Source organism: Caloenas nicobarica, chromosome 1, assembly GCF_036013445.1.
Source record: "Caloenas nicobarica isolate bCalNic1 chromosome 1, bCalNic1.hap1, whole genome shotgun sequence".
NCBI lineage: Eukaryota > Metazoa > Chordata > Aves > Columbiformes > Columbidae > Caloenas > Caloenas nicobarica.
Window position 1 is genome coordinate 212,482,042 of NC_088245.1, and position 25,292 is coordinate 212,507,333.

The 25,292-nt window shown below is 43.8% G+C and overlaps 1 protein-coding gene across 1 annotated transcript in view; it reads left to right on the forward strand.

The window, feature by feature from the left end:
- Positions 1-5,624: 5,624 nt before the first annotated feature.
- Positions 5,625-25,292, forward strand: part of GUCY2F (guanylate cyclase 2F, retinal) — a 47,064-nt gene continuing 27,396 nt past the window's right edge. Inside the window, exons 1-9 of the mRNA XM_065657730.1 lie at positions 5,625-6,363; positions 8,515-8,816; positions 10,899-11,253; positions 16,119-16,203; positions 20,058-20,154; positions 20,961-21,095; positions 22,293-22,373; positions 23,330-23,506; positions 24,757-24,913. Coding sequence (XP_065513802.1) covers positions 5,625-6,363; positions 8,515-8,816; positions 10,899-11,253; positions 16,119-16,203; positions 20,058-20,154; positions 20,961-21,095; positions 22,293-22,373; positions 23,330-23,506; positions 24,757-24,913 — 2,128 coding nt within the window. The remainder of the gene's footprint in view (positions 6,364-8,514; positions 8,817-10,898; positions 11,254-16,118; positions 16,204-20,057; positions 20,155-20,960; positions 21,096-22,292; positions 22,374-23,329; positions 23,507-24,756; positions 24,914-25,292) is intronic.

Genomic DNA, 25,292 nt, shown 5'->3' on the forward strand with positions numbered 1-25,292 from the left:
GCAAGTGCTGGGTGGGTTTGCTCTTCCCGTCAGGTTTTCTGTTAAGGCCATCAATGACATTGTCATTGTCATTGAGCTGATGTGGCTGGTTTCCAGGGTTCTCCGTGCAGGCCAGGCTTGCAAAACATGTATCTAACACTCATCCGCTTTAAGCTTCCCTGCCCATGAAACAGACCTGCTTGATATCTTTATTCCCAGATAAGACACCTAGCAATTTCTAAGGTCTCCAGACATAGAAGTGTGAAGTTTTTTTGAATCTGACATATTTCAAGAATATGCTTTTTCACTTAACACCACTGGAGACATGCCATCTCCTCCAGTACCTGGCTTTAACTTGCTTATTAAAATCCAGCCTCGCTAAGCCTCATATAAAAAAAATGATGAACGGTAGCCACTTCTTACGTCAAATTGTAGCTGGATTCTAAGAGGTTTGGAAATGTCCCCTGGAAGAGGAGTGTTTCTTTATGTATTGCTATATAACGAGCTTCTGGAGATGAGGCTGTCAAATTAAACACTCAGGTTTTGATGCCTAAATAAATAAGCGTATAAATATCTCATCCAGAGTTATGAGACTGTTTCCTGCCAGCTCTAATATTGACTATTCAAACCACGTGTAATGTCATATATTCCACCATTCCACTAATGCCAGAGACTTCAGATCTCACAGGCTCCAAAATTGGCTTCCAAGAAAATCAAATAAATCCAGCCATCTTGGGAAAGAAGTGGACTCGCTTGAACTTGAGTCTATAGGACTCTACAGGGCTGACATACAGCTGCTGTGATGCAAACCAGATAACCTGGAGAAAAAGGGATTCTGCATGCCAGACTGCAACTTGAAAACAGGATAATATGGAACAGCAGGACACTCCCTCCCCCAGAAAAACCAGCCCCACCAAAACCATGGACATCAAACCTTTCCTGTGGTGCATGGCCAAAAACTCATGTCAGATTGAGTTGACAGCAAGCGAACTCAAAGTCATGGAAAGGACAAAATGAAGAGGAGCTTGTAAAGAATTAAAGGATGGAGGTTAACTAATGCCAAGCAGTGAGGCTGGAGCGATAATAAATCTTGTCAGTTTGACTTTACATAATTTTTGTGATCAAGTCACAAGTCTGGCTCGTAAAGTCAAGTGGTGACATTGTCATTTTAAATGCCTACAAGCTGTCATCCTACTGAAAGGTGATATTGAGAGAGAAAATTAGTGCTACATAGTCAGTGTGTCCACATCATAAAGAAAATTAAAAATTATTAAATGATATTTTGAAATAAAATAGTAGGTGAGGATGCCTCCTTTATTAGTGTTTTCTAGTGGAGCCTCTGGGATCTCATTTTTTCCTCAATAACTGTATCACATTATCTAGAAGAAGCAGAAAAATCCTTATTTATAAAACTTGCAGATTGGTCTTGGACCTCTCATTAAATAGACATATTTGAAAAATATCTACTAAACTAAAACCAGATGGGTTTGTATACATCTGGGAACAAATAATTCATACCACACTTCCAATGCAAACGTTTGCATCAAGGAAATCAGAGATGGGCTTGAAAACTGTGATGCTGCAACTGTGTTCATCTGAGCTATAGAATTAGAGAAAAAAAAAATTTGGGATAAAAGATGCCATCACCTTTATATTCAGCATTAAGGAGCGAGAGTCACTAATGGATACTATTTTTAATCTAGCAAAAAGAAGGATAGTTAAAAATGAATGTTGAAAGAGCGTTGCAAGGATGAAATCCTGAAAGCACCCTCCATGTCAAAAGCCTTAAGGAGCTGTTTATTTATTTTGCTCAGAGGATGACTAGGATGTGAGCTAATTATGGTGTGCAAATGTCTACAAGGAGGTGATACTTATTGTGCTTCCTGGTTTTTTGTTTCACAGGCAAAGGCGGAGTGAGAGCCAGTTGCAAGAAGCTGAAGCCAGACACACTAGATGTTAAGTGGGTATTTTTAATGTTGAGGGTAATTAACAGTTGGAATAATAGACGTGGGAACCTGCTAGATTCTCCAAGGCTGGAGCTTTTAATTAAGGCTCAGAGGATGTGAAGAAAGGCTAGCGCAAGCATTGCCATGTTGCTTTCCCTCGATTTTCTCTATAATCAGTGGAGATATGAGACTTTTCTACAGGGAGAGTCAGAACAGGAGCCAGACTTTCTCCCTGCCTCTGCTGGACACAGAGGGTTTGCAGAGAAATCAGCTTTATTCAGCAGTACTCTCTGGTATAATTCAATAGAAAATGCATTTTATTTCCAGAATGCATGAAGAGCTCAGAGCAGCAGCAGCAGCTCCTGGGAGGCTGCTTAGCCAGGCTGATGTGGGAGGTCAAACCAAGAGTTTAGAGCACCCTCTTCTGCTCTAAAAATTTAAAGCAAAGCGATACAGCTGTGGCTTAACCTTCTCACGGGAAATGTTGTGTCTTGTATGAGTATCTCTCGCTCACCTCAATGAGTGTGGAAGTGTGTTTGGAATCGATCCGATGCCCTGCAAATAACACCGCTTTACAAAGACATCTTCGGTCTGTGATGTGGTGGTTGCAGTAATGATGAGCTTGGGATGTGAGAAAAAAGCAAAGTTTGGAGGCTTGCACCAGGTCTTAAACTTTAAAGTTAATTCCAGCCAGATAGATTACCTTAATAACTTTTTTTTTTTCTTCATTATTTACCTTGCTTGTTTATTCCTGAAGCAAATCATGCAATGCCAGGACCCGAGCTTGTTTTGCAAAGGCAGGAGTGTCATCCCCAGTCCTGGATGATCTAAGCATGGGACAGACGTGGCAGAGCTATGTGGGACAATCACCTTTTCACTTGATTGCAGGAGAGTCTTTTCTTTCACTGGCAAGCAAGGAGCAGAATAAAAGAGAGAAAGTGATGAAGGCTTCGACCTGTTTGGCTATGGAAGAATATGAATTGTTAAGGGTTAGAGTAATTGCACTAATAAATAGACCTCCAAGTCAATTACTTTTTAATCTTTCATTGTTGAGTGCCTGACCCACATTTTTTTCGACACAGGAGATTTTAATGCTGTAAACATCCCCTAGAAGTGAGTCACTGGAGTTTTCCACCTGCTGCAGGAGATTTTGAAACTGCTGACACTGAGTGGAATTAAAATGTACAGTACTGTTGTCAATACCAAAAGAAAAGAGATAGCAGTGAGCATATGATATATGAATAGAGGTGTAGGTATATTTGTACATGGAAAAATCAAACTTTTAAGTTCAGTTCAAAAAAAATCAGACACCTAGCTGCAAAAACCTTATTTAATTTCAGGCTTTGGTCAAAACCTGGTGTCAAAACCTGATGCACTAGGAACATACAAAGCAAGATTCTTGGTTTAACTTGTTGTTAATGTGTCTTTTAGGCACTTTTTAAATGTGAAGCTATTTGGTGACTGCTGATAACCATCTTGAGCTGTATTAGTCTTCAATGAAATGTGTGTCCGGGAAACTGCCCAGATTTGGGCCATGCCAGAAAATGAATGAAAGGAAGGAAATTAATGAAACGAATGGATAGAGCTCCTCTCCCTACTGCATCTGAAAGACTTCGTGGCTTCCCATAATCATTAGTGATGAAGAGAGGACCGCTCCTGAACACCCAGCAATGAGATGTATAATTCATATGATGTATTTGAAGTTAATACCGCTAAAAGGTTGAATTATAAATGGTTCCCTCTAGACCACAAGTGCTGATCCTGTCACTTGAGCTAAATTATTGTAAGGGGCTTCCTAGCTAGGAGAGGCACGGAGATTCAAGGTCTTTCCAGGGTGACAGTTTTATTGCCAGGTCCACTGGGGAAGGAAGGTGTCTGGGAGTGCAGAGAGGGTTATCAGAGGGCTCAGCTATCAAGAGAGATCTAGGGGACCTGGGGAAATAACCAAGAAGATTTTGACGCAAGTATAAAAAGTTCTGTGTATGTCATGATGAGTACAAGGAAGAAATGGGGAAAAGGGGAATATAACACATCAGTAAGATGGTAAAGCCCAAAATCAAATATTCTGCTTACCCCAGACATTCAATATCTCTTTTCTCTGGTGCTTACAGAGCAGAAGAGGAGCTGTTCATGCTGTGATGTAGACTTAAGGAGCTGTTCTGCGGGGGCAGATCCCAGGAGCTAAATCCCATTAATCCAAGGGTAGAGCTTTAAGACGCCATCCCTACGATTAGTAAGTTAGATATGAGAACCTCTCTGCACTGAGGCAGCTCAGGGTGAAGCAGCCTTGGAGTTCTTCATCGAGCAACTAAGGGCTTCAGGGGATGTACCCCAAGTTGTGGAACCCCAGAGGAGAAGGATGGCCCTCACCAAAATGAACATAGGAAGCTTTTGATGTGGTGTGGAGGGTCCTGGAGCACCCACCCACTTGGAGTGGCCCATGCAAGCAAGAAGTTGAAGGAGGTGGGCACCCAAGTGCACGTGGAGGGGAGGCTGACTATGCATCACCGCTCCTTGAGGCAGGACCCACATCCAAGGACAGCCACTGCCACCGGTGAGGAGCTGCTCTGCTGGCGGGTGTCTCCTTTTGGAGGTCTCTCTCCATCACTCTAGAGGACCTGCAGGTGAATTTGCAGCAGACGCTGTGGCGCTCTGCATCACACCTCTCGGTGATTGAGGATCCAGGATAAAAATAATTCTCTAGTAATGAACAGGTAAGCTGGTAAGGGGGCTGCTATTTTTAGAGCACAAACCTGCTTGGATCAGTAAAATATTCTAAGCCACAGGGTGACACTGTGGATGGCAAGGAGGGTGTTGTGGGTTTGTGATTAATTTGCCTGGCTGTGAAGGGTGAGATTGTTGTTCTCAGAAAAACTCTATGGCTCTGAGTGTCCAACCAAGAATATTTTAAGCCAAGAGTGAACACAAAGCTTTTGCCCTGACAGTTGTTTAACAGTTCTTCATCTAAATTCAAATCATAATCCTCCTTTTCCCTCATTTTGTGATTACCTGTTCATCCACCTTTCATTTTTCCAGGTTTAAGAGACTCCGCCATGAGTTATCCTTGAAAAACCTTTCCAGAAAGCTATAAAGTCATATGCTCATACATATGTATCTCTAAGCATATGTATATGTGGGTCTATATATGTGTGCATGTGTTTGAATATTTATGTTTGTGTAGACTGGGATTCATATTCAAAATTCACTGAGGATTTTGCATTGGCAAATGTTGCTGGCTTAGTGCATTTCACTTTTTAATTTGCTTATATGCATGTTTCTCTGTGTGATTTGGGAATTATCCTTCTGAAAAACCAAAAACGTAGTGTTGTGTTTACTGCTGCAAACAAAGTGGAGTCAGTCTTCAATGCCTGGTTCCAAAATGTATTGCAAAGCATTTAAAAATGTTTATATAAGTGTGTATGTAAGGGCTGTGGCATATTTAACCGACATTGGTTGGACACTTGAGATGGTGCCGTGTGTTGTGTGGTGCATGTCCACGTGTCTGAGCAGGGTTTTGGCATCTCATGGACTTGCACCTTGAGAACGGTTGTGTAATTTGGGCTTACTCAGCTGTATCTACATGCACTGAACAAATACGTATACAGGAAGGCAAATATAATCTCCTTTTCTTCCAGCAGCTGTTAATGCACTACCTGGCTTTCAGAAGAACCTGTCGCAGATCTACCCACCTGGAAAAAAATGTCATTTCTCCTACTGTGTCCTAACAGCTTGTTCTGGGTGCTGTCAAGGCACATCACACCGCATCAGTTCAACACTGGAAATTCATTCAAGACATCTTTCCAGGTTCTGTGCTGGATGCTGTTGGGAATAATTCTACTTTGCCCTCTAGCACATTGTTCTGTTTTTAAAATTGGACTGCTCGGGCCCTGGAACTGTGACCCCTTATTTTCCAAAGCCTTTCCCCACGTGGCTGCCAGGCTTGCAGTGGGACGAATAAGCAAAGATCCTTCACTAAATCTTGGCCACAGGCTGGATTATGTGGTCTTGCAGGAAGAATGTGAGACATCAAGGGCTCTGCTTAGATTCATTGACTTTGGAAAGCTTTCCTCAGCTTTCATAGGCCCCCTGAACCCTGGTTTCTGTGAGGTGGCTACACTTTTAGGGGAAAACTGGAATAAAGCCATCTTTTCATGGATGTGCATCAATTATAAACTGGATTCCAGCATCCATCACCCTACGTTTGCGAGGACCTTACCCCCTCCAACCCGAGTTTTGTTTACAATAATGAAATATTTTAACTGGGCTCATGTTGGCATCATTGCTTCCAATGAGGATATTTGGATGGACACAGCCAACAAGTTAGCGAGTGCCCTCAGGAACCAGGGGCTTGCCGTAGGAGTTGTTACATCCATGCGTAAAGGAGAAAAGGGCATTGAAGATACCTGGAATGAGATTAAAGCAGTTGATGGCATTAGAAGTAAGTGCTTTGAGCCTTTTTTTTTTAATTATGATTATTATTTTCTCCATATTAGGACTTCATTAGTATCCAGTAGGCATAACTTAGAGAATGAAATATCAAAGCCATTTAAATCAAGCAGAGTTTTATCTCTGACCTTAGTGGATCCAGGGTTTGAAGTAAAAGAATGCTGGGAATTTTGAATGTGATAGAGATAGGGCAAAATAGTCTTCTACAACATGAAAGATTAGGTCCAACTTGTCTGAAAAGAAAATATTTAGTAGACGGGTGTCTGTACCTGACCCTGTCAAGTGTAAGGAGAGATTTACAGCAAGGTTTTATATTTATGGTGTTTGGGATTACGGATTATCAAAAGATCTCATGCTTTGATGCTGTGTCCTTGCTATGTGTGTTCAATTAATGTATCAGAAGTAAAATCCAGTGTTATACACTACTTACCAAGGCAGTGAAAGGGCCTTTGTACAAGTACAAGCCCAAGTAGTTGTAGAATGTTCTGTTTTCTCTTGAGAAACGTGGGTAAAAAAAGTCACTTTTTTCTGGTTCAGAGCCTTGGTAGGAAGTCTGTGATGGAGCTTTGATCCTGGATGTACACCCCTGCAGTCAGCACTGTGAATCAAGATGACGATGCATTTTAGCTAATACTTTGACTTTTATGCCAAAGACTGACAAGGGTAGCGATGTGATGTCCAAATTGGAGTTTTATCGTTGCTTAAATGTGCACTTGAGACCAAATCCCCCTTGGGTGGGTTCATCTCATCACCATCACAGCTCTCCATGTAGGTTAGAGATGATGGGCTCCTTTCTTAATCAATGGAGAGAACCAGTCCCTCTTCAGACATGATTTATCTGACTAGCTTAAGCTCTTTGCTATAGTATGGGATGAATCACTGCCTAGGCGTATCCGTTTCTTTCCTACAATCACGCAACCTGAAAATGCTCTTGTGCAGTTTCTACTTTGTCAAGGATAATTTTCTCCTAAGAAGAGACCACAGCTATTCTGGAGATCCTGCTCTCTCCTTTTAGTAGGAGGTTTAGCAGCAGGCAGGTCTCCTTTGCAATTTTCCTTCCCATCATTGCCCTGCTTTTCTCCTCTCACTGACTGAGTTTTGAAATGCTGCACTGGATGAAACATCAGGAGAGCTTCCTTTCATGAAGATGAAGGAACTGGAGCACAAGCGTGATGAGAAGCGGTTGAGGGACCTGAGGGGTTCAGCTTGGAGAACAGGAGCCGAGGGGAGACCTTCTGATCTCTGAACTGCCTGAAAGGAGCTTGGAGCCAGGGGGGGTCGGGCTCTGCTCCCAAGTAGCAAGTGATAAGACAAGAGGAAATGGCCCCAAGTTGTACCAGGGGAGGTTTAGATTAGATATTGGGAAAAATTTCTCCCCGGAAAGAGTTGTTGGGCATTGGAACAGGCTGCCCAGGGCAGTGGTGGAGTCACCATCCCTGGAGGTGTTTAAATGATGTGTAGATGAGGTTCTTAGTGACATGGTTTAGTGACAGTTAATTGTTGGACTTGATGATCTTTTCCAGCCAAAATGATTCCATGATTCGATGAAGGGCCACTGAGCACTGTGGAAAGCCTGTTAAACAGATACACCTCTATTTCAGATCTCCCCACCAGACATGGTGACATTGGCCTCATGGCATTTTGCAGGCAAAGACACAGACTCTGGGATGGGCAAGCATGGACCAGATGTTGAAACGCAATACGGTGTCCAAGTTAAAATCTGTATATATGGTGACAGGGTGAAAGGGTGGAGCTTGGGAGCTGATATGGACTGTGTGGTGTCTGCCAGCTCAGGGCACAGAAAGGAGAAGCTCACATCCCTCAGCCAATGACAGCACAGGACCATGACTTCCCATCACATTAGCCTGTGCCTCACTTTTGTGAAAATTTATCCTCGATCCTCCTTCTGTATGGCTCCAGGAATGGGTAATGCTTACATCCTCCTTTGCTAGATGGTGCAGACCTCCAGAGGCTGAATAAAATGAGTGTAGCTCCCAGCTTCCTCAGCACATCACTTTGGTGGTGGTCCATTAGAGTCTGACCTGATCCAGCAGTTCAGACAGCTCTTTTATTGGGGGTAGGGAGCTATTTTTTGGTGAAAACCCCCACATGGATTAACAACATTGCAATCCTTGTGTTTCAGTTATAGTCCTGTGCATGCATTCTCTGCTCATTGGAGGAGAGGAACAGGCCACCTTACTCAAAAAAGCTCTGGAAATGGGACTAGCAGATGGAAGATATGTCTTCATTCCATACGACACTTTACTGTACAGCCTTCCCTACCAAAACAACTCATTCGATGTCTTTGATAACGACAGCAAGCTCCAAGAAGCATATGATGCTGTGCTGACTATCACACTGGCATCTGGAGAAAGGACTTTCTATGACGCGTTTAGGGAAGCTAAAGAAAGTGGTGAAATAACCAGGGATTTGGAAGCCACTCAGGTAAATATTTAATCTCTCAGGACTTTCTGGGACCCAGTAGTGGGAGACATGAGACAAGCAATAATTATAGAAAAAGTACAGGCAAAAGACAATCCAGAATACATGCTTTTATTTTGAGAAAGATATGGTGAAATTAGGATGTGGTCTGCATTCTCTGGGACAGGATATTTCTCCTGAATCTAACTCAGTTGGTTCAACAGCAGGACCATGCTTGGAATTCAAGAGAAAAGAGTTGTCTCTGAGGTGCTCAGATTTTTTTTGCTACATGCTAACTACAGTAGGCTCAAGATGAAATGATGTCTCCTAAGGTGGATAAAGTTCATGGAGTTTTAAGGCATCAGAATAAGATGTCCAAATGCCTCAAAACTTGGGGGGATGTGATGGACAAATGAAATACTGGATGCTTCTAGAGGTAAATGCTTAAGATAATTGTTGCCTCATTCTTTTCGGCACTGTAGTGAAAGTTATTATTTGTCAGCACAATTATCTAGATGTCACTAGCAACCTACAAAAAAACAAGGTTCTCCTCCTCCTCTACTCTGCCATGGTGAGACCACATCTGGAATATTGTGTCCAGCTCTGGGCCCCTCAGTTCCAGAAGGATAGAGAACTGCTGGAGAGAGTCCAGCACAGGGCAACAAAGATGCTGAAAGGAGTGGAGCATCTCCCGTGTGAGGAAATGCTGAGGGAGCTGGGGCTCTTTAGTTTGGAGAAGAGGAGACTGAGAGGAGACATCATTAATGGTTATCAATATGGAAAGGGTAAGTGTCAGGAGGATGGAGCCAGGCTCTTCTCGGTGACAACCAATGATAGGACAAGAGGCAATGAGTACAAACTGGAACACAAGAGGTTCCACTTAATTATGAGAAGAAACTTCTTCTCGGTGAGGGTGACAGACACTGGACCAGGCTGCCCAGGGAGGTTGTGGAGTCTCCTTCTCTGCAGACATTCCAACCCGCCTGGACACCTTCCTGTGTAACCTCATCTGGGTGTTCCTGCTCCGGCGGGGGGATTGGACTGGATGAGCTTTTGAGGTCCCTTCCAATCCCTGACATTCTGTGATTCCGTGATTCTGTGAAGCCAGTTACTACCTTGTAGACATTACAAGAGGAATTGGGGAATCTGTCATGCTGGTGAAGGGATGCAGGATTCAGCTGAGCTAATCTTCAAATATCACTATGATCTTTCAATAGATTATAAGTACTTTTAAGGCATAATTTATCAAATCTGCGTGGATGTCTACATTAGGAGGAGATGAATGATGCCTTAAAAGCATATGCCTTCACTATAATGAGACCTCACATTCAATATGTTCAGTGTAGGGTTATTCATTGTAGGTGTCTACATCTGGTCAATGAATCCCACCACAGATGTTAAATTCTGTTGCTCCCAAGAGCACTCCTCATTTTATCATGAGTGTATGGCTACAATCCCTCTTCATCTACCAACTGTGAATGTCCATGTGATGGCAAAAGCCACCACGTGTGTTTTTACAGAAGGGTAAAATTATAAACTCCTAAATCAAGTCTGGCAGAGAAGGGAGCAATGCAAGGAAAAAAGGCTCTGGTACCCCAGAGAATGACTGCACTGTGGCTCTGCTTCATGGGTTTTAGATCTTAGGGATAAACAATGTTCTGACAGAGAGAACCAATCCTTTGGGCATGACATTTTTCCTACCTGGGCAGGTAGGCGAGCCTCTGGCTTTGATTTCCTATTTGTGGAAGATGTTTCAGTGCAGTGCTTTGAGTGAGACTGTGATAAAATGCCAGCTGAACGGCAGGCTCAAAGTCTTGGGTCTTCCCACGATAAAGCAATTTTACATGGTTTTAAAAATATTTCAAAGTTGTATTTTGAGAAGCAACCATAAGAAAAGGCAGATATTCAAAGTCACACATATATTAGGTTGATCCAGGGCTACCTTCAACCTAAGGTTCTTCAAACCCTTCACCCTGTGAGCCTTAAAGCTCAGGTGTCTCAGTTCTTGAGTTTACAGCTTAGCCAGTGGGACCTTTTTTTTCCACAAATCTCAAACCAGAGGTTGGTAGCAGTATATCTTGACCTGAATTTCTCTTGTATTTTTAGGTTTCTCCACTTTTTGGAACAATCTATGATGCTGTTTACTTCATGGCAATGGCTATAGACAGTGCTTGGAGGAAAGGAGACAGAGTCTCAGGAGCTAAAATAGCTGAGCACACAAAAAACTTCAGTTTCCCTGGATTTAGTCACCAAGTAGAGACAGACAACTGTGGGAAGGGGCTGAGCAACTACGTGATACTGGACACAGATGGTCGTGGGAACCAGCTCTTCCCAACCCACTTGCTGGACATGTCTTCAGACTCTGTGAAGTCCCTAGACTGGGCCATCCACTTTCCCAGTGGAGCTCCACCCAAGCCAGACTCCAGCTGTTGGTTTGATCCAGATGTTCTCTGCACTGGAGGTAAGATAGACAAAAAAAAAAAAAAAAAAAGAAAAAAAAATCAAATGGCGTTGAGTCCAGGCTTCTTATTTCTTCCATCTTTTCTCTTAGTCCAGGTGATTGCCCTTTTAAATTAGAACTCCCTAAAGACAAAAGTCTAAACTACAGAAATTAAAATAAAGTCATCATGTTATTAGTGATAGGAGTCTTACACAGAGATCCCACTATTGAGCCACAAGTCTCTCTCATTGCTTGTTTGGTCAATAAGATTGTTGCCACTGTTTTGCAGGTTTTCCAGGTCTAACAGTCAACATCTGCCTGTTTCGATAGCTATCAATATATTCCCGAGGCTCCACCCAGCACCGTGTCCCCGTCCTTCTGAGGGACAAGGCACTAAGAGGATTTACACTGAAGGGAGCCTAAGAGACCTGCACAACAGCAGATGCTCTCACCACGTCTCCTGGTTAACCCCAGCTTCTTTACCCACTTAGCTATGCAGCTTTAAGGATCATCAAAGCTCACCTCATCAAGAAAATACGATAATCATTACTCAAAATAATTTGAGTTAATGTAGACAACAGAAATTGAAGACTTAGGGGCAGAGATGCCTGTGCTACTTACTGTTTTGTGGGGTTTTTTTCAAGACTGGGCATTGGTTTTACTTATTATTTTTAATTTGCGGCAACTGTGGTGCAGTTTTAAAGTCCACAGGGAAGCCAAAATCTCAGTGTAGGATACCTAGTTTCAGCTTGACATATTTACTTATAATACTAAGCATTTATTCCTACTGCTCCGGGATATGACTTAAACAGACAAAATTAACCACATCTACAGAATATTTCATTCAGCAGCTGGGAAAAACGTTCCCCTTGGCTCAGACATGGCTGGTTTAAATCAGTGTCACTCCATCAAAACTGGAGATATACTGGTCTTACAGCAGCTGGCAAGCTATAGAAGAGACAAGTATAATGCTGTCATCTATCTAATTTTGCACTGCCACTAGGAATGATGTGGGATTTTAACATCCCATTGCAGTCTACAGAAAAATCCCACCGATTTTTAGAGAGATCAGATTTTATGTTCGCACCTTTACAAAAGCATAAAGCTCTAGGCATTTGACAGTGAAGCAGTAAATTATTATTACTAATATTTCACAGACTGAATTTCACTACTAGAATGAAATCCAGACCTCAGGCTGGCTTTTGCGTGGATTTAGGGTTGGAAGGGGAGTTGGATGTGAAGATGCCAGGCTGCTGTGGTTCCTGACCCCAGGTCCACCAGAAGCGGGGCTGCGCAAGTGTTCCCAGTACACATGCACACACAGACACACTGTGCAGACACAGCCAACCACCAACAGACTAACTCATTCAGGAGATCACTGTGTTCACAGGCACGGCTACCCACAACCAGCATTGCCAAAACATGGACAACAAAAATCGTAGAGTCATAGAATCATTTTGGTTGGAAGAGACCCTCAAGATCATCGAGTCCAACTGTTAACCCAATCTTGGCAATAAACGATGTCCCTAAGAACCTCATCTCCATGTCTGTTCAACCCCTCCAGGGATGGTGACTCCACCACTGCCCTGGGCAGCCTGTTCCAATGCTCGACAGCCCTTTGGGGAAGAAATTGTTGCCAAGATTCAACCTCAACCTCCCCTGGTGCAACTTGAGGCCATTTCCTCTCACCCCATTGCTTGTTACTTGTGAGAAGAGACCGACTCTCCCTCACTACAACCTCCTTTCAAGTAGTCATAGAGAGCGAGAAAGTCTCCCCTCAGCCTTCTTTTCTCCAGGCTCAACAACTCCAGTTCTCTCATCTACTCCTCCTTAGATGCACCACTTAATCAGGCTGCAAGCTTGCTAGCACATCTTACAAACCCAGTCCCTGCAGACACATAAATGCATCCTATGCTGGGTGGTCCAGACCTGTAATTACATAATAGTCAGCTCGCAGACCCTCTGGTCTTTGCAGGAGCCAGTCTCCAGACTTGTGGTCTCGATGATCTTGAGGGTCTTTTCCAACCAAAATTATTCTATGATTCTGTGAGTTGCAGGCTCTAGGACCTCTAATCTTACTTGCTGGTTAGGCTGACTTGTAGTCTGCAAATGCCACACATAGGCAAAATAAAGAGTACCCTCATCCAGGAAAAAAAATCAGAAGGGAGAAAAAGGGAGGACAGATTGCAATGATCAGGTGCAGGGTTTGGCTAGAAAAATGCACAAGATGTTTATGTGTGACCAGTATCCCATGCTTGAGCTTCCCCAACTCATCCCCATCCCTCCTTTTCCTCATTTTTTTCCCTTCCTCTGAACATCCCATAAGAATTTTCATATACTCCCATAGTCCCATTATATCATCCCTTAATGAATTTAGCGCAATCTCACAAGTCCCGTCAAATATGCCATGAATTTGCTCTTTCCCATGAGCCCATGATAAGCTTGCCTTCACTTCTGATTAGTTATAAAGTTCTGGTTGAGCTTCCTCAAGGCTTCACATCGTTCCTGCAATGGCCCATGCATCAGTGACATGAGCGCTCTGGTCTTTGGTATTGCCTTCACTATCTCCGAGTCCTCAGGGTTTGTTTATCTGGGTGTTTATTTTTTACTTTTCTTGTCCCTTTACTATCTCTCGTTCACCCCAGTGAATTTTGTGCTCCAACCAGCTCTTGCTCTCAGCTTGTCAGATGACACTTCGGTGAATGAAATTGGATGGACTTTGGATGTTTTCCAGCTGTGGAAGAGTCCTCATGTCGTGATGTGTAACAGTGCCCCTACTCGAAGCAAATTACATGATCAGGGAGAGACCCTTTGAAATTCCTTGGTTCTCTGCACTGCCACATTGCCTTAGAGCCCTCTGAAGTGTGGCCAAGCCCTCGTGGGTTATAATATGTGATAGTAATAAACAAAAGAATTTCTCTCAGGCTCTTTCTCAGAGGAGTTTTGTTCAGACAGCAGAATCTCTGGGGGCCACCTGAGGAAGCTTAGGAGACAGCACCAGTAAAAAAGCCCTGATTGGATATAGAAGAGAGCATTAATAAACTCCACATTATTCCTACCACATCGTGGTCTGGGTTACGGATTCTCTCCGAAAATTTTAGAAGGCCATGTAGAGAAGTGAGATGGGACTTTCATACCCTCACACTTCATCACTGGTTTGTCCAGGAGGCATTTTCTCCTTTATCCAGCAAGAAAACCAGCCCATGCCCCTGTGATTAGGCTATTCAAAGGTCATTCTCTCTTCAGTAACAAGTTTCCCAGCAGATGACCACAAGATCAGAGTGCCAGGTCTCCTGCAAGTCTGCCTTTAAGATGATCTAGTCCCTCCTTTTCCATGGATCTAGCATTGTGCAAGACCTTTATGGGATATGTTCTGGCTTCACACTCACACCAGTCCTTCTGGAGGGGAACACATCTTTCGAATCTCCCTTGCCTCCTAGGGATGAACATTGCTCACCTGCTCTTATGGAGACCACAACACTCTGATTTTGACCATGCATGAAGAACAAACCCTGGCCTCCAGGCCAGCTTGGTGTGGTCTTGCTCATTCCTGTATTCAAGGTGAGCACCTCCTGGAGAAAGCTGGCTGTGTCTCCATTGCAGTTTAGTGAAGTGAAGCCTCCATCTACATCCACACTGTCTGCGAGATGGAGAAATGGGTGTGAAGTTTCCACTCTACTGTGTCCAGGTTTATTCTCAGATGGACATATACAGGGCTACTGGCAGCCTGGAGCACGAAAGCAGAGTAACTTCTTATGTAGAATCATAGTATCATAAAGTGACAGAATGGTTTGGGTTGGAAGGGCCTTTAAAGATCATCTAGTCCAACCCTCCTGCCATGGGCAGGGAGATCTTGCACTAAATCAGGTCACTCAAAGCCCCATCCAACCTGGCCTTGAACACTTCCAAAGATGGAGCATCCACAACTTCTTTGGGAATCCTCTTCCAGTGTATGTGTGAGGATGATCAGGGACTGAGGCCCTAGGCTGTAGCAGAAAGTAAGTCCAAAGCCATCTGGAAAATTTGAGCTAAAAAGCTCTGTCTTTTCCTGAAAAGAACACCAATTTTCAAAAATCCCTGCAACTTTCACGGGGAAGCTCTATGTTTCAGTGCTTGCAAAAAGGTCTGTAATTTATGTGCAAGCCTGACATAGAGTCACGAACATTTTCTCAACCCAAATTTCTCCATGCTTGTTTGTGTTTAAGGATCTCTGAATACAGACAGAATAAACCAGAAATAAACAGAAGACAGAAGAGACAGAGACAGCAAACTGTTCTCACTGGAATTTAGCTCATCCACTCATGTTGGCTTTCCTTAGCTCTCTGGCAAAGACACTCATGAGCAAAGCCTCTGTGTCCGGTAGTTTCTGTTGACGAGTCCGTTGAGGAAGACATCAACCTTCTCTTCCTTCTCTTCTGCTCTTTTCAGCATTAGAAATCTGTAGCGGGGAATGAAAAATCCCCGATGAGCTGGTGACTCATGCTGGCTGTCAGTGTGGTACCACATGATAAAGATTTTTCAGCGTTTCAGTTCCTGGAGAGAAGAGGGTCAAATGTTCAAAAGTTATGAACTTTGCAGACACTGCCTCTAAATCTTCATACTTCCATGTGAGTCCAGTCTTTATTTACTTGAAGAAAAACTATTTTTCCACTGATCCAGGGCTCTAGGTCTGGTATAGAAAAAAAATACATGGAAGTAAATAATTGAAGTAGTTGCAGCCTCATGTAAAAAAAGTTAGTATTTGTCTATTCATAAATTAAGATTGCGTAAAAATTGTCTTCTAGCCTTATCCTAGCTGAATATTTGACTTTGTAGTCTAATGATCTGAAATTGATATTTTCAATATTCTTGCCTAATTCACTGATTCTTTTCCCCTCTTTGCACAGGGACCGAGCCTGCAGTCATGATTTTGGCAGTAATGCTGATATTTGCCCTGGTGCTTTGTGCTGTGGGCCTGGCTTCACTCATCAGGTGAGAATTGCATTATTTATTTGATTTGGTGCCGCTTCTACCTTCTGTGGGAGAACTGCACTTTAACTAGCAGTTTGGACCATGGGAACACAAAGCAGGTTTGACTGTGGTCTTCACTCTACAGCCACATATTTCTTGACTTTATTGAGAGATAGTGGCTTGAGTACTGCAGGCATTGGTTCTGCAGTCTCAAGAGGAGCTATTTTACCCTTAATCCAGTCCAGGTTTGGAAGAACATTGCAGTCTGTTGCTGGAAGAATTAGCTGGGTGATGGCTCTGAAGCTTTAGGAAGGTGACTATCACTTTGGGAGTGCAAAGCATGCTGTATAAATCAATTATGGGAATCTGTTTTAAGAACATTGTGGTGGAGGCTGAGTAGGCTGCCATGTTAACTGTCTTGTTTCTTATTCCAGATCATTCTTTTCTAGATTTCTGTGCCTAATATAATAATGTTTCTGACGAAGCACCTAGGCTGACTCTCTTTACTTTCTCTGTGTATTAAGGAGAAATAATATCACTGGAGAGAGTTTGGAGCAATTAATTGGGATGCCTCTTCATTACCAAGAGGTTACTTTTTTTGAATTGGAGTCCAGCTCCCTGGTCATTCACATTGCTTATGTATTAGTCTGAGTATGTGATCTTCGAGGCAAACCGAGTAGTCTGCTGGGGAAGTGAGAGTTTCTAACAATTGCATAGGTCACACTTGTGTCCCAGCTCTATATCCAAGGTGGGCATGAGGCATCATGGACTGAGCGGTGCAGGAGCTAGGGTTGCTCTTTGTCAAGGACACTATGGCTGTAACCTAAGCTAATCCACTCCAAACTGTCCTCTGGAGGAATCTGTCTCTCATGACAGCTGTCTACATGGTGCATGACTGAAATTAGAGTGAAATTACAAGATCACAGAATGGTTGGGGTTGGAAGGGACCTCTGGAGATCATCCAGTCCAACCCACCTGCTAAAGCAGGGTCACCAGAGCAGATCACACAGGAATGTGTCCAGGTGGGCTTGAATGTCTCCAGAGAAGGAGACTCCACAACCTCTCTGGGCAGCCTGGTCCAGGGCTCTGGCACCTCACAGTAAAGAAGTTTCTCCTCATGTTTAGATGGAATCTCCTGTGTTTCAGTCTGTGCCCGTTGCCCCTCATCTTGTCATTGGGCACCACCAAAAAGAGTCTGGTCCATCTTCTTGACATCCACCCTTGAGGTACTTTAAACATTGATCAGACCCCTCTCAGCTTCTCTTGTCCAGGCTGAACAGCCTCAGCTCCCTCAGTCTCTCCTCATCAGAAAGATGCTCCAGACCCCTGGAGCTTTCCACTGGACTCCGTCCAGTAATTCCTTGTCCTTCTTAAACTGGGGAGCCCAGAACTGGATGCAGTGCTCCAAGATGCAGACTCACCAGGGCAGAGTAGAGGCTGAAATTAGAAGGCATATTTACCCAGAAGCAAAGAGTTCAGCAGAGCAGGGTTCCCAGATTATCCCATCCAGCTTTGCCTCTCAAATCATCCCAAAACATGTTTTTTCTCCACTCCTGAATCATCCCTCCAAATCCAGATGATATAAGGCCACCCAACAAGCAATACCTCAAACAGTTCCCCTGCTCATAGCACACAGCTGCTTCTGATACCTTATAATTGCTGGCACTGAGGAGGTTGCCTCCATCCACCCCCACTTTAAAGTTCTGCTCTATCCCTTGGCCACCAGCCTCTACAATTACGTAAATAAAAGACGATCTTTCTGCCTACTCTGCTTGTAAGCTGTTCCGCAAGTACCAGACTGTCCTTGGGAAGGCTCAGTCATCAGTAAAGATGTATGACCATCTGCAAGAAAAGAAAAAAAAAACTCTAGCGTGACTCAAAGCATAATTTATGTTAGGGAAGGGCATGTCTGGAACTAAATTTAAACCACAGCATGGTCTGAGTTCAAACGTGGGAGCTCTGGTCTTAGGTCTGCCAGGGATCTACTGCAGACCTTAAATGAGTCATTCCACTCTCTGTGTTTTGCTTTTGGCAGAGAAGTGCTTTTCTCCATGCTTGGCGGGGAGGATGTGATTGACTAAACAAGGTTTTCAGGAGGACAGTTGAAAAGTAAATAAGTGATGAGTTTCTTGCATGAAGCTGAGTTAGATGGCTCGGGAAAAAGTGGTTAAAGAAAGATAATTAAAAAATAATCTCATGTGATGCCTGTAGTCACATGGCCAAGGCTCTCTTTGAACTCCAAGAAGCTGTCTGTGCTCTTCTAAAATTCCCAGAGTGGCACGTGCAGTGGAAAAGCGAATCATGATGACCTGTCGATATTTTGTAAAACAGATTTCCTGTGCGATCTACTCTAGGTGAACCTGCTTTAGCAGGTGGGTTAGACCAGATGATCTCCAGGAGTCCCTTCCAACCCCAACCATTCTGTGATTCTGTGAAATTCTATCCGCAATATGGTTTGCAAAAGGCATTGTATTGCCAGCTTCATCAAGAAACGTCTTTGATGTCTACAGATCAGACATCAGCTGGAGTGTAAACAAAGAATTTTGAACTAAAAAGTGATACTGGGGGCCATGGAGGAGCTTTCATTTCCCTTCCCTCTTCCTGCTTGATGAGTTTTTGACTGTCCCAGATACAGTGGACTTTGTGCTCAGCATTAGGCCTTGACATCCATTGAAACAGTGGATTCAAAATGATGGTGTGTGCCTTCTGCCTCTTCCCTGAGCCCCTAAAATGGCCATATGGTGGGTATTAACGTCAGATAAATCCCGGCTAAAAACTAACATTGAAACTCTGGTATGTTTTCTATTGACTATCACAAAGTGAACTTAAGCCTCATTGAACTGTCCCATGAACGTGTAGTCCCTGACGGTGCACCATTTCTTGTTGTGGTCTCTTCTGCCTTGCAAATTCAAGAGAAGCTGGGCAAACAGCAGGATTCAGTCAGACGACAGAGAGTGTCTTTGCTGCTCTGACAACTATACTGAATTTTCTCTCTTCCCCGTGGCAGTTCTGCAAACCTGGTAGCCTAAAGAGTCACCCTTCAGAAAATGGGCAGCAGCATCCTGTGGAGATGCAAGAAGCACATTTGTCCTGTGTTACACAGTGTGTGATAGACATCCTGTCTGGCTCAGGTCCTGGAAGAAGTATATCTGAACCAGCACAGATCTTCTTCTTGATCTAATTACTCCTGGCCAAGAGGAACAGTCCTGGCTCAGCAATGCTGTTTCCAAGACCTTCACGCTGCGTTACACTATGCCACGCATGCCAAACTGCTCATCCCCTGTAGCTTTTCTCTCTCTACAAGCTTGCAGTCATTACAAGGGGGTATCTTGCTGTGTGCTGCACCATGCTACAATACAGAGATTCAGCCAGTACATTTTGGGTGTGACTTGTGTCCAGGCAGCTTTTATAAATTACCCATGGTTCATTTTCAGATCCTCAGAAAGGCTGGCGTGCCCAAAAGCTGTTTGCTCATCAGCAAGATTGGCTGGTCTAATAAAACCTATTATTGTCTCCTAATGGAGAATGATTTAGGATATGAAAAACAAAACCAAGCAAGACAAAGTATGCATTGCATACATATCCAATTTCTATTTGTAACCAGATTGACTCAAGATGCCTATTTGTGATGAGACCCTTTGAGACTATAGCTTTTGTCTGTGAGTGGGGTAACCCTTGCTGTTTAACTGAGGGGATTTTGGTCCAAGTCAGGACATCGTGGTTTGACTTCTCCTTTCACCTGTGTGCATCCTTGCTGCCACACTACATGCTGCACTTTCCTTACACTGTGGGGAATCCAGATGTGGGGGACTCAGCAGTGGTATAAACTGGTTACCTACCTAAAAATCATAACTGTGGCTTTCCAAATCTCCTAGGCATAGCATCTTGAACAGCCAGCTATTCCGGGGGCCTAACAAGATAATACTGACCTTGGATGACCTTGTCTTCATCAACCCAGAGCTACATAAAAAGGTAAATCCTTCCACTCATGAAAGTAATCTGGTGGAAGTGGCACACTCAAAGACAGGTTTGCTGTATGGTATTTTAAACCCATGAAGGTCTGGGAAGCTCATTCACTTATCCATGCCTCATCTTCCCCTGCATATCAGAAAATTTCCCATATGCTGAGTGTTTTTGAGTCTCAAATTAGATGCACATGCAGTGTCAGAGCTGTTATGATGATGTAAAATAGTACCCTTGGTTGTGTTTATTCTAACAACCAGGGCTTATTCTTTGTTCTTGAGGTTGGATGGTGTAGCATAGTTCATGTCCGTGTATCTAAACCATCTTAGGCTTTAAAATAAGGTGAATCATACAAACTTCCTACTGGGAATCTTTTCTGACCTGTGCTGCCTCCTGCCCAGAGCTGGGGATCTCATGGGGGAGTGTTATTTGGCATAGGCCATGCCCAGGACCATGCCAATGATACGGACTTCTGTGGAGCAATCCCTTTGCCTAGGGCACAGGCACAGATACAGGCTTCTTGTCTATGCCAGAGGAGACACTTCCCTGTGCCCTGCTTGGAGACACACCTGCCTTCTCTGGTCTCCTCCCTGAACCATGGCATTTCCATCACCTGAAGTGCTGCTGAAGTGTTTCAAGGTACTAAACTGGGTCAACCTTATGAGCCTTTGACAGATATTCAGAGAGGTTGAGATGGGAAGTTTGGGTGGTTGCTAGCATGGGTGAAATGTATGGCCCAAGGCAGAGCTGTGGTGGAGGTTTATATCCAGAGGTGTTAACTGGTTGTAGGTTAACTTGCTCTCCTTGCCTTCCAGAGGCTGACCTTGGACAGTCTGACTGATGCAAACAGCGTAGCAGCTGAAGGCAGAAGCCTGAAATCTGCAACCCACTCCTCTTCCTTGAAAAGCACAGCTGCCACCCATGAAACCTCTAACGTGGCTTTGTATGAGGTACATAGGGACCTTGTGAAACCTTCTCCCTATGCTTTGGTTCACTGATCTGCTCAAGTGGAGAAAGTCTTGGGCTGCAATACTGTAGGTCTCAGGCTGTGAATACTGCTGACAGCCGCCAAAAATGAAAATAAGTTACTCCCAAGCATGAAGAAAGGTTGAGAGAATTTGAGTTGTTCAGCCTGCAGAAGAGAAGGCCTTTCCATACTTAAAAGGGGCCGATAAGAAAGATGGGGACAGACTTTTGAGCAGGAGCTAAAGGACAGGACAAGGGGTGATGGTTTTAAACTAAAGGAGGGGAGATTCAGGCCAGACATGAAGAAGACATTTTTTACCATGAGGGTGGTGAGAGCCTGTCCCAGGTTGGCCAGAGAGGTGGTGGGTGCCCCATCCCTGGAGACATCCCAGGCCAGGCTGGATGGGCCTCTGAGCAACCTGAGCTGGTGCAGATGTCCCTGCTCATGGCAGGGGGGACACTCAATGAGCTTTGAAGGTCCCTTCCAACCCAAATTATTCTGTGATTCTATGATCCTATGAACTTACCGGTGCTTAAGGTGACTACCTGAACCCTCACGGACACTTGGAGTCATGTTGGGTGGTGGTATTCAACGTTAGAGATGTCACCATCTAAAGGCACCATGAAGAACCTTTCTTACAAGACAGAGCCTTTAGGCTGTGACATTTCTAGTATGGACCTTTCTTACAGGACAGAGTCCAAATGTACAGAATATAGGCGATCAAATTCCCTTTGTAGCAGGATTGTGTGGAGTTCAAGCAGAGACAATGGCCAAGAAAACACACCCCATCTTTCAGTTCTTTCCTATAAAGACAGCTTTTTTTAAACAAATGGCATGGACGATTTTATTGAAAAGGAGCAAATAAGCTGGACTATAATGCCAGAGAAAAGCTCTAGACAGAGTTACTTTCCTTTTTAATCAATTTATCATTGTTTATGAGACACTGATACTTTCCAGCTATGAAGTTCTGATCCAGGTGAAGGTCCTGCCTTGCCTCAGTTTTTGAGGGTTTCCAGTGGATATTCTAATGCAGGTGCAATGTAGAAAGAATCTACTGCCAAGAACACTGAAAATCCCCGATCTTTTTCAAATTCAAGGACCTGGAATTCAGATCTAGGTCCCCATGTTAGCTGTTGCTCAGAGACTTGCTCTGTTATTCACCCACCTGTATTGTGGACAGGGAGACTGGGTGTGGCTGAAAAAATTTGAGACGGGAGCAGTTCACAATCTGCGGCAAAGCTCCACCAGCATCTTGAGGAAGGTAGGGACAGGGGATGACTGGGCGCGTGGAGGGAGGGTTGTTTGGGGGACTCTTGCAACTGCAGAGTATTTTTATTCTCCCTGTCTTCTGTTTATCCGTTGGATCACACATGGCTACCAACGAGTCTTGCCTGGTGAAATCTGGTGGAATGGACCATGCATGACTGCATCTGACAAACTTAATGATGACCCATGTGTCAGGAGTCAGCAGCTTGTAAAACTCCACCCTGGACCTGACACGTCGAAGCTGGTGCGGTGCTAAATGTTCAATGACTCCTCTAAGCAACCTTGTCTGCAAGGGCAGAGTGGTTTGGAGGAACTCATCCATCTCTGCCTGTGTCAGGGCAGGATGATGCACTTGGTGGCTGTTTTCGTGTGTTATTTTTCACTGCTTAACACTGGGGCACAGACGAGGTTGTGCTTTTCTCTGGGATTTGCTTTCTGTCTCCAGCTAAGATTCCTGTTAGTTTACTTTCAGTCTTCAATTTTATTATCATTACCAAATGACATGCGAATGCATTTATTTTCCAGATTCAAAGCTATTAGTTGTTGGCAGCTACTGCTAACATAGGAGTGGCATTTTTATGCATATAAATATAACAAATTTACCAGGGTGTGCCTCCAAAGGCACCATTGATGGATGGCTTTGGATCCTCCAGGCATCATATTGCTTTCCAGATCAGACCAGAGCCAGAGCCAAGACTCCACATGCTGAACTCAATTTATCCCAGCAAAGCCATTTTGCCCTGGTGATAATGGATAGACTAAGAAAAGGAAAGCTTAAAAAGAGTGTAGGAGAGCTGAAAGTAAGCAGCAAAAAGGTTGATTTCTTCCCCATCCTTGTGTGAAAGGCTTTTTGGGACTACAGGAGTGATAAGGACATCTGATGATATAAAGAAACTGCTGAGCAGATGTCTGGCTGACTTGGTCTCGCTGTGATTCACTGTCTTGTTTCAGATGAAGGATCTGCGTCATGAAAATGTGAATCTGTTCCTGGGATTTTTCTTTGACTGTGGCATCTTTGCCATAGTGACGGAGTACTGCTCCCGAGGAAGCCTGGAGGATTTGCTGAGAAACGAAGATATGAAACTGGACTGGATGTTCAAGTCATCTCTTGTGATGGATCTAATTAAAGTAAATTCATTGCCCCTGCTGAGACGTGACCTGCATGTGACTTTGATATTGACATAGCTACTTCATCAAAGACTTTGGGATTTATATAGTAGTGCAGGGGAAAGCAATGTGAATGTAATTATACTGGTACACAGGGTCTTTTATGGAAACACCTTATTCCTGTTTGGTTATAATCTGAGAGAAGCACTATTTGGGGGAACGGGATTACATCCACACAGCAGGATGAGAGTTTAAAACTACACCTCAGGCTAGAACAGATCACCTAGAAAAATTAATATGGTGATAAATTCATGCTTTCCAAAGGCCATTTCTTGTCATAAATCAGATGTGTATCCACGTGGATTGGAGGGAACTGGGGTTGGTTAGCCTGGAGAAAAGGAGGCTGAGGGGAGACCTTCTTGCTCTCTGCAACTGCCTGAAAGGAGGTTGTAGCATGGAGGGTGTTGGTCTCTTCTCCCAGGGAATAAGCACCAGGACAAGAGGAAATGGCCTCAAGTTGTGTCAGAGGAGGTTGAGGTTGGATCTTGGGAACATTTTCTTCCCAGAAAGGGCTGTCGGACATTGGAACAGGCTGCCCAGGGCAGTGGTGGAGGCACCATCCCTGAAGCAGTTTGAAAGATACGTAGATGAGATTCTTAGGGATATGGGTTAGCGACAGTGTTGGGTTAACGGTTGGACTCAATGATCTTGAGGGTCTTTTCCAACCAAAATGATTCTATGGTTGCTTTAGAAGAGTGTTCACACACTTCCGATCATGTCCCACATGTTTTCATCTCCTAATGGTGAACTACCAATCTGGGACAGGTGGCCTACAGAGAGTAGACTGACAGAACTGTTCTTACAGCCCATGATCCACCTTCTGATCCTGCTTGAGGGAGCTGGGTAAGGGCATCCAGCTCGTAATGGCTTCCCTTGACCTAACCACTGGGTACCACTTGTGTTCACCTTCTTAACCTTGTCTAAACGCACAACTCCTAAGTGCAATGAGTCCGAAGGCTACAGAGGGAGACATCTGGGTGTTCCTAAAGCTGCCAGTCCTTTCCAGTATTACTTTAGGGTACAGATAGCCTAATTCTTATTCCTAATTCATTTTGAACTTTTCTCACAGTTTATTGGGTTGATAGGCACTACATCTAATATAGAGTCAATGCTGTATTTGATGCTATCCAAGGTGACAATTTGCCTTGGTGTCTCTAAATGCTGATGGATAATTCATAAGGAATAGCCTCAGTCTTCTCTGTGTTTCATAGGGAATTAGATATTTGCATCACCGAGATTTTGCCCATGGACGTCTCAAGTCTCGTAACTGTGTTGTGGATGGTCGGTTTGTCCTGAAGATCACTGACTATGGTTATAATGAGCTGTTAGAAGCACAGAAATGCCCATATATCCAGCCACCCCCGGAAGGTAGGTGCCACAAGGAAATATTTTTTGGGAAATATTTGTCCATTGATTTAACAGATGTTGGTCCTAATGCAATTGCGGGGCTCAGCCTCACAACATCTAGTTGCTTGTATAAAATGCATTGTTACAGGGAAGGTTAAACAAAGTTTTTTTTCAGACTTCTGAAAGTGAAATGAATAGCAGAGTGTCATGGTAATAGAAAGAGATTTAATTGTAAGCAGTGGCAGAACTTAAGCTTCTCATAGTTGGAGAAGGATTTTAGTGCCCCTGAAATTTGAATCAATTCTGAATTTCTGTGACTGGTGGAACTGGCTTCACATCTTTAGTTCCAACCCTATATTTGAAGTTTTAGGTTAAGCCAAATGCAAAGAGCCTTCTTTTG